Source organism: Pygoscelis adeliae, unplaced genomic scaffold (assembly GCF_000699105.1).
Source record: "Pygoscelis adeliae isolate BGI_AS28 unplaced genomic scaffold, ASM69910v1 Scaffold190, whole genome shotgun sequence".
NCBI lineage: Eukaryota > Metazoa > Chordata > Aves > Sphenisciformes > Spheniscidae > Pygoscelis > Pygoscelis adeliae.
This window is the reverse complement of record NW_008823922.1, coordinates 2,028,734-2,045,327: the sequence shown is the minus strand read 5'-3', so window position 1 is coordinate 2,045,327 and position 16,594 is coordinate 2,028,734. Positions and strand designations below refer to the sequence as shown.

The 16,594-nt window shown below is 37.8% G+C and overlaps 1 protein-coding gene across 3 annotated transcripts in view; it reads left to right on the top strand.

Moving 5' to 3' along the window:
* The window catches only part of MAPK8 (mitogen-activated protein kinase 8), a 21,524-nt gene extending 10,599 nt beyond the window's left edge, over positions 1–10,925 (top strand). The window contains exons 6-11 of one of the 3 annotated variants that reach the window (XM_009320290.1): positions 2,670–2,741; positions 4,712–4,894; positions 5,744–5,868; positions 6,850–6,913; positions 8,853–8,930; positions 9,980–10,925. In XM_009320290.1, the coding sequence (XP_009318565.1) occupies positions 2,670–2,741; positions 4,712–4,894; positions 5,744–5,868; positions 6,850–6,913; positions 8,853–8,930; positions 9,980–10,125 (668 nt within the window). In that variant the 3' untranslated portion in view covers positions 10,126–10,925. Of the gene's footprint in view, positions 1–2,248; positions 2,321–2,669; positions 2,742–4,711; positions 4,895–5,743; positions 5,869–6,849; positions 6,914–8,852; positions 8,931–9,974 lie in introns of all 3 variants that reach the window. The other 2 variants (XM_009320297.1, XM_009320283.1) reach the window with 2 other exon arrangements.
* Positions 10,926–16,594: the final 5,669 nt, after the last annotated feature.

Sequence of the window (16,594 nt, the reverse complement as noted above, 5' to 3'; positions counted from 1 at the left end):
GCAATATATGTTTTGATGACTGAGATACATACTGAAGAGTAGTATTCTTTTGGTACTGTACTACGCACATATGAAATCTTTAATTGTTTTAAAACTAGCAAAGATCCCAAACAAACTGATGATAGAGTTAACTTCTACATAGTTTTTGATACTGAAGGAGATAGAGCACATTTGGGTGTATTACATTAAGAAACCAGGCCTTGCAAACTCAAGAAATTCAGAACTGAAGGACACCCAAACTGTTCATGCACATGTACCTTAACATATTTAGATTTATGTGCAGTTATGTGCATGATTATCAGGAAGGAAGCACTGACAAGCAAGGAAAGCCCCAAAACCTCTGAAACGACTACTTTTAAGTTTCCTAGTACATACGCTGGGTTTGAACTTCATTTTCCCTTGGTATTTTTTTCTCTTAGAATTACAGAAAAGAGTAAGTTCACTCCAAACAGGGTTTTTAAGAATAAAATACACTCTGTATGACAAGCAGTAGATTTTTAAAAAGATTTTTCAAATCTGTGATAAGATTTTACTCAGTCTTCTATAGAAGTATTCACAGGAGCAGTCCTCAGTGTGCAAGTTAGTCTAGCTTCATAAAAAAAGTTAGAGACCTATAAATAGACAGGCTTTGTTTGATTTATGAAATCGACAAACCAAAACACCCCCAAACATCACAAGTTTGGTGCTGTAGGGTGACCAGAAGAATGGTTTCCGGTGTTTTTCTTCACCTCTGAAGTAATTTGTCTTCTGAGGCATGAAGATAAGTCGTTGTTTCTCTTCCCAGACTTCTCCATGCAATTATGGGCATTCTTTTTATCATGTTGGACGCAAAGTAATTACAATAGATTTTGGGTATATTTTGGTTTGTGATGGCAGCAGATTGTTTTGCGGGTGAAAAAGTCAACATTCAGAATTTCATTTAAAAAGTCAAATGCAGAACTTGGCTTCAAATCTTTGGGTCTCCAAGCCAAAGAATATGTACTTTTCTTCAGTATTTGAAAAGAGTTTTTAAAGAAAAACACCACTAATCATAAAATGTTGACAATTTTTTAAATGAACCAGGCCCTTAATTTTGACCTATTAATATGTACAACTATGATTTCCTGTCATATGATTTAGATGCTATTTTAGAGGAACTTGAAAGTAAGGGAGAAGGAATATTTTCAGTAAGAAGCAACGTTGTTTGCTTGACATTGTTAAGCTCCTTCAGAACTTTTACATGTGATTTTTAGTATACAATTGTTCTCATTTAAATCCCCTTCTTATCTGCTTAATTGAAATTCTGGTGTCATGTTCGACATAAGTATTCATAATAATACAAATTCATTATTATGACTTCAAGAAAACCTTTGCATACAGAGGTATGCATATCTCTGAAAGCAACCACAAAAGAAATTGACATGCCTGTAAAAAGTAAACTTGTGCATCTTTCAGGATGTCTTCTGAGTGATTTATTTTAAGGTAATGTAGAAAATGTGTATTTCATACCCCAAAAAATTGCTTTTGAGTTTTTCTTTTGTATAAGATGTTATTTCAGCATAACTGGAGAACTATTTTTAAACAAGTAATTTTAACTGAAAATCTTATAGGAGCGTACTAATATTGTCATTAACTGATCCTCTAAAATTCTAAGTGATCTTTTACTGATTGTGTTTGCTTTTTATTTAAAGGGAGAGAGAGATGCATGGTAATCTGACTTTTAGGAAATACTTGATGACAAATTTTAATTCCTATGTAATAACCAATTAATTCTCCTCCTAAAACTACAAACTGTTTAGATACACAGTATTTTTAAAGGTCAGTTTACTTTGCTGCTTTTAAAATTATTCCTACAGCTACAATGGAATTACTTTCAAGAAATAAAGTTGTCTTTGGTGCTCCAATCTAGTTTATCGGCCCAGGTAGCTTTGCAAGCCTCAGAGCTTGGACAAGGGCTTTACTCTGCTTGATTTGTGTGTGTGTGTGTCTCTCTCTCTCTCTCCCCCCAGCCCCCTCTCTCCCCCTCCCCTCTAGCTCTTGCTTTAGCACTATGTTAAACAAAAGGATGTTTTTCTGCCTTCTATTTGAGACAGTTAAAAGCTAATCCTTGTGTATGGTGTATTTTAAAGTGTTTTCATTGATTAATACAAAGACTTGCTCTTCTTCCTGTGCTGTCTCTGCAGTTTATAGGATGCAGTCATGTTACGCTTCTTTTAATTTTAAATGACCCTTTGCTTTGCTTTTCCTTCTTTTTGTGCTACAAACATAGTGGATTTATGGTCTGTGGGGTGCATTATGGGCGAAATGGTTTGCCACAAAATCCTCTTTCCAGGAAGGGACTGTATCCTTGTGCTGCTGCAGCAGGTTGAATTAGTTAGGAAGTGATTAACCTTTTTATTGATGTTGTGTCATGAAAATGCGTATTGTACAATTTTTTTTTATTAAATGAACATGGATTTTTCTTGTGATACACCTAAAAAAAAATGTCAAGAACTTCACTTATATTCAGGCTGCACCTAGCAGTAGGACATAGTCTCTGCTGGTCCTGTAGTTAGCATACATTCACCTTCACTCATTTCCATTACACACGCTTTTTATAGTCACTTCATGTGTGTGTGTGTCTAGATATTTTTATTTACTTTATTTTAATAACTATCTTTTATGTTAATATCATTGCATTTTGTTTTCAGTTGACATTTGGTCAGTTGGGTGCATCATGGGAGAAATGATCAAAGGTGGTGTTTTATTTCCTGGTACAGATCGTATCCTTACTTTGGCCTAGGATGTAGTTGTAAAAGGTCAAAAGATACTGCAGCAATAGAGTTCCAGATTAAGGTGGTTCTAATTTTTAAAATACTGGTTTTAAACTGCCTTTTCAAAATACAATTTGCAAGTTCATAGTTCTCGTTCCAGGAAGCTGCAAAAATGTCTACAGTTATACCATTAAAGCAAAACCACAACACAGCATTACTGTGTGTGACTGTCTTTAGAGATTAATACTAAGCAAAATGAACAAAATACCACTTGGGCAAACAGGCTTATTTTTCCTTTTTTCTTTTTCCTTTTTTTTTTCCCCTCTCTTTTCTTTTTCCAATTTAATATAGTGTCTATCCATTGCTTTTGGATGTTGTCACATTTAAGACTTTTTTTTTTGTGTTTAGGTTAGTGTTTTACTGGTTCACATGCATTGATTTTTGCTTTAGAGATCATTTTTATGTAGTAACTTACTAATCTTGTTTAGTACCTGAGCGTGTTAGCAGTTGTTATTCTTTACATTTTCTAGGAAACGTTTACAAAAAATTCCTAACCTGCTTCATTAGTTACAGTCTGGAGTTTTATATTTTTGTATGCAGAAATGATCCTGCACTTCTGCCTTTCTATTCCATGAATGGCTTGGTGGTATCTGTAGGGGTTGTCCTGTGAACAATACTTCAAACAAAGGGTCTGCTCCAAGCAAACAGAGCTGAAACCTCTGGATCATCACTAAAATTAGTGGATCTAATTGGAGTTTGGCATCTTATTTGTTTTATTAGTAGCTATAGTCCAGTTTTTTAGATGCCATCGGAAATCTTTCCTGCTTTTGCTGCAGGTTAACCGTTTAATAATGGATACCATACCATTTAGGCGTGAAGATCGGGTGAAGATTTTGAGGCACAGTGAGGCATCCTTACTTTATCACATCTCTGTCATTGCATGAGCTGCACCATGCTTAGCTTTATGCGTCTGGTTTGCGAGCATGGCTTTTCAGTTTAGGCTCAGTGCCATACAACGTAAATACTTTTTTTCCAAGGCCTGTACTAAAGCACTGTAGAGCTTGAAAATCCTTATATAAAGGTCTGCTGTTAAGTTCTAAGAACGTAAGAGGGGGCCTGCTACATCGGACTGAAGGTTTAGGGAGCCCACTATCCAGTCTTTGACGGTAGCCAAAAAGAAAAAAATGGGGAGAATACATGAATGAGATAAGCATATATAAATTTTTACGTGAGCTCTCTCCCAGTATCTAACCATCTGCAACTAGGAATTCCTGAGCCAAACGTTGCTTTTTTTATTCAGTAACATGTATTAAATTCTTCTGCTGTGAACTGGTCAATCTCCCCTTTAACTTGTGTAAACTTTTCTAATAAGGTGTTCCTTACACGTCCTTGAAACTCTTTAACTTGTGCATTCAAGTCTCGGACAAAATTGTCATTGACCCGTGTGGGCCAAGATTTCATCCCTTATGGGCCCACTGGTGCTCAGTGTTGCACGTTGTTAGGGGGAGATGGCGAACTTGGGAGAGTCCAGGACTGGGCGGAGGTATCAAGATGAGAACGAAGGACAAAGCACCTACAGGGGGCAATTCTCACGAGTGCCTTGGTGATGTGTAGTAGCTTGACTGCTGTGAATACGTGTTCGGATCAGGAAGCGAGTCCTTCTCCAGAACACAAACAACGCCTTCGTTTAAATTCGTTTAATACAGTTTGTGAGTCTCTTAATTTTCTGTTTCTCAGAAGTATATCCTTTGCTGGTTAGTTATGATTTTGGGTAAAATACATGTTGCCTTGGCTACTCTATCATAGTCTTGCTTTGTTTCACTATTTTCTCTAAGAAGGTAGTCCTAATTAATGATGATGAATTTGATATTTTATTTTAATTTTCTGTGTTTTCTCTCCGTTGGTTATTTTATGTGGTTTTAACATAACTTTCTAGCTGCAAATTAGACACAGTGTTTTTCTTAGCTGCATAACCTTAGATATTGATCAATGGAATAAAGTTATAGAGCAGCTAGGAACACCATGCCCCGAATTTATGAAGAAATTACAGCCTACAGTCCGAACTTACGTGGAGAACAGACCTAAATATGCTGGATATAGTTTTGAAAAACTCTTTCCAGATGTCCTTTTCCCAGCTGACTCTGAACACAATAAGCTTAAAGGTAAGGTCTGTCTTCTGTGTGTTGTATATTTTAAAAGTTTTAGAACTGTGATATATTGAAGAGAAATGTATCTTGGTTTTGTTCACTATAAAATCATCCCACTAAGGATTTAAATATTACAAAATTTATATCATGGGAGTGGATGAACATGCTGGCGTATGCTTACCTTCACTTTCTTATCTTTTCTGAAACAGCTCCTATTCTGGAGATACCTTTATAAAGAAAAGTAAATATATATATCCCTCTCGGTGACAGATGCCAATGTGATTTAGAGAAGAGTGGGAGGAGGGTGGAATAGAAGTTGTGTAGGCAGAGCAGATCTTCTTTCTCTAGGGTTGAAAAGAAAGGTTTTGTATTCATAATACATAGATAGCCTGCAGTTACTGAAATAACTTACTGGTTCTAAAAGTCACCTACTCAGTGGAGTCAGAGACTCGCCCTATTTTCTGCGACTAACAGCATGTGACAGTTTTTTTCCCCATAAACTGTAAGAGAGGGGTAGTAGGTGCTTGCCTGCTGCTATTCCAGACAAGGCTGCGCTGCCCGCTGGGTTGTATTTCACATAAGGGTGTCACGCCAAGGGGCATCGTGTGCTGAAAATGTGTAGTGAAACATGTCCAACCCCTTTGCCACCTGTGTTATTATCTTCAATTTTATTTTTTTCTTTTCATCAAATGGACTGCTTTCCTAAACCCCAAATTATGTGAGGGTTGCGTAGATATTAAACTGGAATTTGTTTACTCCAGGTCTCCTCTCCTTATGAGCTTTGGAATACTGTGTTATACACATATATGTGCCATATATTACTATATATGGCACTAGTCTAAATAGAAAATTTCGCTTTTGCAGCAAGTCAAGCGAGGGATTTGTTATCAAAAATGCTGGTTATAGATGCTTCTAAAAGAATCTCTGTGGATGAAGCCCTGCAGCACCCATACATCAATGTTTGGTATGATCCATCAGAAGCAGAAGCTGTAAGTTCTTATTTTAGGTCTCTGATTAGGAAGGTACTGTACTAAAGCAAACTTGTGATGCTTGCTATAACTGCCTGAAAGAAGATTCTTGCATGATCTACACATTTCACTAGAAGCTTAACTGAGCCATCATCATTTTTATTGACGTAGATTGACATGTTTATGAGAAATAGTACTAGGAATGGGCGCAAACTGAAGTACCTGTATCTCTGTGTGTGTGTGTTTGTGTATAATTGCATATAGTCTCCTGGACATGTACGAGTGCATCTGAAATCTTTTATATAGGGTCCTGATTTATTGAGCTGCAGTTGTTTCAGTGTGCTTTGATTGCCCTTGATAGGATTCCAAGGTATTTGCTCCTGGGCAAAAGAAATACTTTCATTAGTTGTAGCAATTGATAGTACTCTTAAACTAGAAAATAAGTATTTCGGTAAAATTTGAGTACAAGATCTTGAGCTTTCAATTATTAACACTAAGGAACAAAGGGATTAATCGAAAATTTTTCTTAAAAAATTAATTTCAGGACAATTTCAGCTTATGAGAAAAGTCTCATATTTTTTTTTAAGAGAAAGGTGGTTGGTGATGGCCCACTAAGAATAGAAAAAGATGCTTGATGTAAATGGTGCAATTAGAATTCTGCTGATCTATAATACTAGAGGGAAAATTTAGTCATTAACAGTAAGTAGGTAAAAAGGGCTGCTTGGGCTGGAGACTGCTGCACTTAGGAGCTCTTTTACCAGACTGTTCAGTTTCTATTTTAATTATTACAGTAATGTAAGCAAATCTGTTAATCGGAAGAAGTTTAAAACATGTAGCAGCATCTAGAAAACAGTCCAAGTCCAAGTATGAGAGAATATATGACCATGTAAATACAGTATTTTTAAATCAGGTTCATATTCTGAGTGCTTATTTTCATTTTTCATTTATTCTGTTTTTGTATCCCTTTTGATTGCTTTATCATGAGTTAGTTTTGTTTTTCAGCCTCCACCAAAGATACCAGATAAGCAGTTAGATGAGAGGGAGCACACGATAGAAGAATGGAAAGGTAAGAAGGGCATTTTAAGTTTACTAAGGCCTTTGGAAGTAGGCTGGGCCCTAAGGATTACTGTTATTAAGGTTCTTCTGAGCAACCTAATAGTATTTACTTAAACTGTTCGGAATGGCAAGGGAATAGATCAGTGCTTCACAACCTCTTGATTGTCAGGACACTAAAAATTTTCCTGTGAAGGTGCCGAACCTTTGTAGTGAACTTAAGACCTGCTCATTTCAGTCACCTTTTGCAAACCGTAAGGCAGCGTTTTTAGGGAGGGTGACTCTTCTGGACAAGCTGTTACGGTTGAAAAAGGTGCAGGAGTTTGAGCAACGTAAGTCTGAAGTAGGAGCACTAGTCTTCAAGTGAAGAGCATATTAGCAATAACTACTCTTTTAAATCAAGCAGAGGATTTGAAAGAAGAAGCCATAAGGAGTGTTAGTAATGGGTGAGAGAGTGAGGTTACAGCTGGTGTGGGAGACGCTGATGGTTGTCAGCTGTGGGATCCTGAGAAAGTAGCTGGGGTTGAGGTGTGGATCGCAGTGTGATGTAAGCCTTGTACCTCCAAAAGCATGATTTTTAGTGTTCAGTACTCGTTTAGTATGTATATTTCCTGGTCATATATGAGGTGTAAAATGATAAAGTAAAAGGGGAACATCTTTGTTACTTGTAAAGCTTGTGCTTCATTTTGAAATTGCTTCTAAAAGGTGTGGTGTTATTGCAGAGGTCCTAGTGCTAAGAAAAAATGCAGATCCAGAGAGCTGTGCAGGCTATGAATGTTGCATTTAAGCAAGAATTTAGTGCATTAGCAATCTAATACTTTGTACTGAAAAAGTCTAGGAAGGGACATTAGACCTGTATAGCCTTTTTATCCCCAGAGGAAAAAAAAGCAGGGAAAATGTTTCATGAATCATTTTTGGCAGTTTCATTGTGTTGGCTGGTAATGGACACAAGTCTGTAAAATCTAGTACTGCCACGCTTTTAAGTTGCTTTCTATTAGAAACTGAGTTTCCATTGTCAAAGCAGAGATGGGGAGAATTGTGGAAATTCTCTTACTATCCTCCTTCCAAGCAAAGTTATTTCCCTTTTGAAGCAGATGTGCTGAGGGTATTTTGAGCAATATGGAGTTTACTTTTGAGACTCCCACAGCCCTTGAAATTATAATTCTTAAATGCTTTTTTCTTCCAAACTGTTTGTACGTTGCATTAGTTTGCCAGTGACAGATAAGTAGTAGTATTCTGACAGTCAGTTCTTATGAGTTGCGTTTCACATGTTTAGTCCTTTTCTTCTATTGTTACTTCTGTAGATTCACAGCTGAAGTCTTTTCTGGGTAACAAGCTGCCATTAGCCTAGAAATGTTCTGGCCAGTGTACAGGGTGTTTGATTCATGTTACAAGCACTTCTGACCTTTTTCAGGATGAGGAACTTCTGTAACTGGAAGATAAAGTTGCTGCTTTCATTTGGAGTGGCTGCTTATATGCCAATATTGTATTCCATTTCATGGAGATCTGGACCTTTCGATGTTGTTGCTGAGGAAATTTAGTGGCAAATGTGTGTCGGGAGGATAGCAATGCTGTTTGGGCTCGTTCCTACCTGGTCCTTTGAAGGCTGCTGATTGAGTTTACCTGTACCAAAGAAGCTGTTGATAAAAACTGAGTGGTCATTAAGGCTCAGTTTAACCTCAGGTCCCCAGGCAGCCTGGAAAAAAGAGCCTTAGAGCAATGTCGGTGTGTTCTTGAGAGTGCCAGGCAATTGTAGCTCCAACAGAAAAGAATTGTACATTTTTGTATCACTTGCCAGTTGTTCTGTAGCCTCTACGGCCTGTTGTTCAAAACTAATTCTGAACAGTAATAAACCTATGAAATCTAAATGTACATTTTAATGGGAGATGTATTATCAATCCAGTTTTGGGTTTGCAAATTCGTTTTTTGCCTTCCTTTCTCTGCATTTTCAGAGTTGATATACAAGGAAGTCATGGACCTGGAGGAGAGAACCAAGAACGGGGTTATACGCGGACAGCCAGCCCCTTTAGGTTGGTTACAATAAAAGCACAGTAAAAAGTTACATTGGGTTGTAGGTCAGGAGGGACTAAAGCTGTTGGAGACATCCAAGAGTAACCTAACCCAAAAATATGACTCTTAAATGACCAATGACCTCTTGAATTCTCTTTGAGGTATTGCTTATTTGAATGGAACGTATGGGGTCGACATCTCTTTTTATTAATCTGGTAAATTCCTCTATTATTGTCCCCATGTAACTGCCGCTTCATTCATTTCAGTCCTCGAGAAACATCTTGGTACGTACTAGTACTCTACTGCCATAATCTGGTTAGATGTGTAACTTGTAGCTGGTGCAGTTTCAAACAAAGATATAACCACTACTTATATCTGTTAAGTAATGGAACAGGATTTCTAGGTTGTCTGCCTTGAGTATTCCCTGTAAACAGAAAGGAAAATTACGGAGCGCTTTCAGAAACCGTTGCTGAATTTTGGAGCAAAATGTGATTGCTGACTGCCCATTGATAGGACTCCATTTGCAGTGTTGAAACATGATGGCAAGAGTTGGACAGCTCTTGCTGACCCTGCCCAGAGTTCACCGAAGTCCAGACTCTGAAAAATCACTGCGTATCTGAGATTGTGTACGTTCAATGTGGCTGAACACCAGCTATTTCCCAGCCTGAAGGGGAGGAGCTGATGCAAAAAACCAGTCCCCTTCTTTCTTTATCTAAATATGTTGATAGATTCTAGCTTTGGGTCTCAACATTTAGTAGGGTATCTTAGCTCTGGCTTTATGCAGTATGATCTATGTTTGTGATTGCTAACCTTCAGCCATTAGCATTTTATTGCAATTTGACAGGTATCGTGTCACGTGAGTTCTGTGGTTCTTGGCATACCATTCATTAAGCCCCGTGTTAAAGACTTGTGGGGGTTTATTTACTTTGGCAATGGATTGAGACACGTCTCTTCAAATGTGCTAAAACAAGGGAAAGTAATGATTATTAGGAAGAGACAGACTAATGCAAGTACTGAACCGTGCAACTGTATCTGCAACTGATTTGCTGTTTTGTTTCTCATAGCACAGGTGCAGCAATGATCAATGGCTCTCAACATCCATCTTCATCGTCATCTGTCAATGATGTGTCTTCAATGTCAACAGATCCAACATTGGCCTCTGATACAGACAGCAGTCTAGAAACCTCAGCTGGACCTCTGGGTTGCTGTAGATGACTACTTGGTCTTTTGGGGGGTGGGAGGGGGGTCCTTTTAGTCATTAATAGGGCACCTTTAAAATTTGGTGGTATTTTTGAGTGTTTTTTCAAAAATAATCGTAGAATTCATCATAAAGTGCTGTAATTTTAAACTGTAAGTTGTGTTAAAAGCAGCCACTTTTTTTGCTGTAATTAACTGTAAAATATTAAACCTGATAATTTTTATTGTGGTTTTAAAATCTGCATATTTGCTTTACTATTATGCTGCTGATCTTTTTTTACTGAATTTGTAAGATTTGTTTTATCAAAGCACATATTAATGTTGTGGTCATTACCATATAATGAATTATTTAAGATTTTATAGGTTTTCAATTTTTTAATTAGAATTTGTTCCAGATGTTTTGTTCATGATATCCTTCAAAGTTTTATGCTTGGTCATATGTCCGTGTCCAGGTGGAGGGGGAGAGAATTCAGTGCAGCCAGCTGTAGTTTTACTACATACTACTGTGGTGCTGGCAGTGAACAAAATCCTCTTTTATTTTGGCCACTTGCCTGTACTACTTCAGCAAAAGCAACAATTGGTGAATTTTTTTTTTTTAGAGAAACAGGGTACAATCCTTTGCAAAGTAGCCTCATCTGAATGGTGTTACGAACTTAAGAAAGCAAAGCGTATCTTCAAAGCTGCAGAAATATCTAGCCTAACAAAGTTAACGCGATGTCTTCTGCAGAGTTGTGGCATGCCAGATCTTGTGATGACCATAAAACACGAGGATACTTCATGAATAATACATTGCAATGCAAATAAACTGTTTACTTCTAGCTTGTAGCCTGTTTTTGTACACACAAAACAAAGTGTATCCAGGATGTCTAGACTGCCGAGAGGGAAAACGAATATGCTGTAGCTATACTTCCATGTAATACGTGATTCTTGGGAGTTTTGTTTCTTACTAGTTTTGTCTACTAAGGCGAGTGCTTTTTGGGTAGAAGAGGGAATGACATGAATGCAATAGGGGCAAAACTTCAGCTGTTCTTTCTCCACCAAAAGTAACTGATTGCTAAAAACCCTTAAGTGGTAGGAGAACCTCAGGATTTCTGTAGCTAACGCATTCAGTGAGCAATATATGCCATCCAAAGGAGGGGGAGGGAGAAGTAATGCTGTATAAATTAATATTTATCTCTTTCATTTCACCATGAGACCAGTGTAGCAGAAATCTTAATAATGGTTCATTTTAAGTCATAAATATTCAGTAGTTTTCAGCACTGAAGCTCCAGGTTTCAATACACTTTTTAAACAAAAGATATATTGAAATATATAGAACAGTTACTAAATAGTCATGTAAAATGGTGCTGCTCCTCACAGAAGTATTTTAACTGTTTACATTTTATATTTACAGAATGATTCATGTATAACTGACTTAAGTTTATCTATGAGTTAAACAATCATTCAGAATTTATTCCTTTGGAAAATGCAGATTTTTAGTGAAGCTAGGCTGTATAATTGATTGCCTTGTGTAGATGCATATTTTGTGTAGTGAATTAGAATATGAAGAGGAATTTAAATTAGTAATGCTCACAAAAATGAGCATCAAAACATACAGAAGTCTTGCCAGGCGCAGAGCGTAAGCAAATCATATAGCTGGCGACAGAGGTCATCCAGGAATGGCTGATGCTTTTCAGTGTGGTTCCTTCTGCTTGTTGGGTTAAGTAGGTATCTGTCTGAAGTTCTAATTGAAAAAGGAAAATTTGTCTTTGCAGTAAGTTTCAGAAAAATAGAAGTGATAGTAATGCTTTCAATATCTAACATGTCTTTTTAAAAAACATACAGGGTTACAAGGAATGGTAATGTCTCAAAGATGACTAAATTGATAAACTGCACAGTTGTTTTCCTGGCCTGGCTAGACTGCTGGTAAGTGCTGTGTGCGTGTAATTTTGCTTTCCTCACTTGTATCTAATATTTCAATATTGCCTTTCTAAACCACATTTGTTAAGGCAATTATTTTTACAGTATCCTGCCAAATTGTATATTACCTCAGAATGGGCAGGACATGGTTGGATTCATCTAGCACTGGAACATAGAAAATCTGCTCAAGTTGAACAGAGACCAACAGAACAGTCTATTCTGTAATTTTTTTATCAAAGTTGAAGCTGTGAATTAAGCCAAAATTTTTGGTCGTATGACAGTACTCCATTGTTATATAGGGTCAAATGATATTCTGGTCAACCCAGTGTAATGAAGATAAGGCTGACAAAATCAACTTCTGATGCCTGTAAGTGCTGTTCAGAACAGAATTTGATAAATACAATTCCTATTTAAATTTATTTTGGACCCCTCCAGATTGCAGTGGTGACTGAAATATTTTGAAACTGTAAAATAATTTTTGCTATCACTTTCCAGTGTCCTAAAGAAAACTTGCTTTAAAATTAATACTGAGTGAAATAGTTACTAGGCTTTTATCACAGTGTGGTATCAATAGTAACTTCATTGAGTTCATAAGCTCTAAGGAGAATTAAGCTTTTTGTCTTTTAAGGTAGGGTTGGGGAATGGGTGGGACTGTCCACTGCAACCCATTGCAGTGTGAGTGAGCTATGTTAAAAGGGATTATTTCCGTAAGGTGAGAGCATTGCCTGCGGGAACCTAGAGGTCACTTCTGGCACCATCCTCATAGCAGTTGCTTTTTTTTTTTTTGGCAGTTGCTTGCATTTTAGGCAAACTCAAGTGATGGCACATTTCAAAGAAAAGAAAATCAGATTCAGTAACCAAATTACCACAACAACGTGCTAGTCTTACCTTCCCTTTTTATTTGTTGAAATATAAAATTATTTCAGAGGTGGTTGTACACTGCCACAGATAGCAAACAAATGGGTAGCTAAAGTTCAGCTGTCTTTGTCTATTGTTATGTTGTTAGCTCATATACTATCTAATACACTGTACAATTTTATTCTTAAAGTATTATTAAGCTTTATTTTAATCTATGATTCCAAAATCTTCTGATGACAACAGGCTTCACTAAAGTGCATGCAACTTTCCACTTCTAGGGCCGTTCCAATCCGTTGGGAGTTGGTAGGGAGCAAATTACAGTGAGCTGTGCCTGATTTCTTACGTCAGGTGAGGTTAAAAGTTGGGCAATAATAATGAGATTAATTTCCACCTTCTCTGGTCAGAGCTGTGTCAGGCATCAAGGATAAAATAGCTCCTCTCCTTTTGTAGAAGTAGGTTCTTCAAGATTTTGAAATAGAAATCGGGGGGAAATTAGTACTGTTACTGTGTGCTGCGCCTCTGCTCTGTGAAGTCTTTGTTAATGCAAGACAATGGGGTCAGAATTGAGGGGTTTGTGTGTTAGTGTGTGTGAGAAGCTGGACTGCCAGAGCAACACCCGTCCGTTCAACAACCTTAGACCAGCCTGACTGACCGGCTCACCTCTAGCGCATTCATTCTGGTAAGCTGAATAGACATGGCACTTTTCCCTATGTAGGCATTGTGCGGCTTGGGCTTTTAGTTTAGACGAACCTGACTACGCTGTATGCAATAGTGTCTTTCTGGATAGGAATTCCAGCTAGACACAAAGATAATATCAGCATAAATTGTTGGTGCCAACACACGTGTGAATTTAGGGGAGGATAGGGTGAGCTGTGTTTGAGGCAGTTGTGGCAACAGCACCCTCTACTGCCTCAGCGTCCAAGTAAGTAGCGTGTTACTGATGTGGGTTTGTTTTATGGAAAGTTGCTTCTCTGAACACAGGCTATTTTGTTAGCAAAAAAGCACCTTGACAGGCGTTTGCATGAATATAATGCTCCTGCATTAATGTATATGGCATTCATCTCAACATTGCATAAAGAAAAACGATCAAAAAGCTAGTTCAGGAGGATAGTTCCTACCCAGCCAATAATCCAAAGCGTATGACATTAAATGTTTCTCAGTTAAGATTATGAGGGGAAGTGGAGAAGACGGTTCAGCTTCCACTTGGTCTTGCTGTTTCAAGTTGCTAAAGGAAGCGAATTACTGTTTCTAGATATGTTTGTATTTGCTGTTGACAGCAGCTTGTCCATGCTGTTACGTTTTATGTTCCTATCAATGTTTTGGTTCTTACGTATTTAGTTTGAGGACTGGAGGAGTTGAAGGAGGGCTGTCTGCATTTTTCAGTAGCATTAGAAAGAGGGTTTTAATGGAGAAATGTGGTGAGACTCTACTGCCTACCCAAATCTTAAATTCATTTAATTTATTCTTAGTTAAGGGCACTGGAAAAAAAAGTGGTATTTTAAGTGATCTCTTTCACTCCCTTCTCCTCTTCCTTAGATATTTCTGCATTACAGAAACATGTTATGAATCAGATCACATTGTGTTTCTACTCTGCAGTTAAAAATTTAAGCTAGGTTTTCTTGAACTACCTCACACAAACTTTCTACATTTCTTAAGTAAGCAAAGCTAACCCTTGCTATTGGAACTACACTGAATGTGAATAGAAAAATACACTTCCTTTAGACAAATAAACCTATTGGCCAATGTTGAGACAATATCAGTAAGTATGTTTCTTATATATTTCACGTAAGATGTTCATGTGTAATATATAGCTCGTGTACAATAATGTACATCTAGAATGTTGTGTTAGCTGTAAATTGGTGATTTTATTATTGTAGTCTGGTTTTGTAGGTAAAAATGGCTTACTAGTAATGTCAGCTCATCCTTTACATTTTACAAAAGGAATAATTCTTGGTAAGCTTTGCATACAGATGAATTACTTTTGTAGGCCCAATATCTAGTCTATTTTTGAGAGTTCTTTAACTTTTATTACTAAAGTTGAGAAAAAAACCCTAATTATTGTGATCATTCCTTCTGCCCCTTTTGAAATATATTCTTAATTTTATTTTGTCCCAAGAAATATGAAGGGGAAGATACACCATTAACAATACTGGAAAAAACTGTAAATTTTTTTTTCTTCCCCACATTTGATACCTTTTCCTGCTTTTCCTTTATTCCCTCCAAATAAGCTGTTGGTGGGGCATTACTGAGAACATTGTGGTTTTTTTACTCATTCATGCCATAGGTCATTATATGTGCACCACTGGAATGTAAACATTGTTATCTAGTATGTCAATTGGTTATAATGATATTTTAAATAAAAAAGGAAAAAAAAAAGTTTGACCGCTATGCATTTAGTGCTTCTTCATTACTAGGCTGGAATGGATTTCGTATGGATTTCATAATAAGGCTGCAGTTGGAGTTTTATTAGCGTCAGTCCTTCCTGAGAATTCGTCTGGTTTTAATGGTACTTAAAGTCCTGTCTTGTGTGTGAGCTCACTCGTGGGCAAAGTGACAACGTTTCTTCCATTTCTCCATTCCCATGGGCTTTGGATGTGCCACAGGCTGATAATACCAAGTGGGTTTGCGACCGCTGGGAATCCATTCTCACTTCCTCGCTGCCAACTCTAGCTGCCGCCTTTCCTGGAAATGCAGCTGCTGAGACCCTGCCTTGCAGGAGGAGGTAAGCCATGGGCGGTCCAGCGTATGAAAGGAGGGCCCAGTCCCTGTGCCCTCCGGAAGATCTTTCTCAAAACTGAGTCTTGGAGAAGCCTGAAGGAAGGATCTGGCTTCTGTAGAGCTCTTACAGGAGAGCTAACTTGGGTGCCAGGACCACTTCCTGCACTGGCGCCTCTGCCGTGGGGCCAAATGCTAACGTAATGCACTTCACTGCCTTCATTTCCAGCAGGCTCTCAGCGTTTCTTTAAACGAAGACTCAGGATGCCCTCGAGTTGTGTTTGTCTGCGTGCTGTTACAGTGTCTTTGTGTTCGTTTTTAAGGGAAAGGTGCTGTGGCTATGGGCAGTACAGTGCAGCCTGCTTTGTTTCTCTGGACCAGCTGTTCGTGAGGTCCTCTTCTAGGAATGTGGTGAGGCTTAGAAATGCTCTTTTTTTATTTGTATATGTTAGCATAAAGTGTAGCTGATTCCAAGTAATAGATTAATATAGAGCAAGGCCTGAGACAGTTTTAGCTCTGCCAGGGATTTGTCTGTGGGTGACTTCAGCCCAGAACCGAAATGCTCCACAGTGCTGCTGGCTTGCATAGGCCTGAATGTAGATAATTTAAAAACTATTATTAATTTTCATATTAGAAAATATCATGGAGACCTACAGAAGTTTTTTGTTATTCTGGAATGCTGCTGTTTGTTTGGCTTTGGATAATTTTTTTTAAGCATATGCTTGTGTTGGGTTTCTTTCACTGAAAATTTTTTACACTTTTTTTGCTAGCGTAATACTGGAAGGGATGTTCCAGGCTGGGAAGATTGCACAGGTAAAAGCTATGGTAAAAATGTATCTACCTGATTCCAGGAGCCTTTCGTCTTGTCTTAATAATACTAAAACAAACCTGTATCTTGTAAACGGTTGCTAAGAAAGCTGGCACGTTAAACTACGGGCTGTAATAAGCTAAAGGTCTGCAAAATAAGGCATGTTCTCTCAAATCTGTGAAGGTGGCAAATGATGCAGTGGTGGGA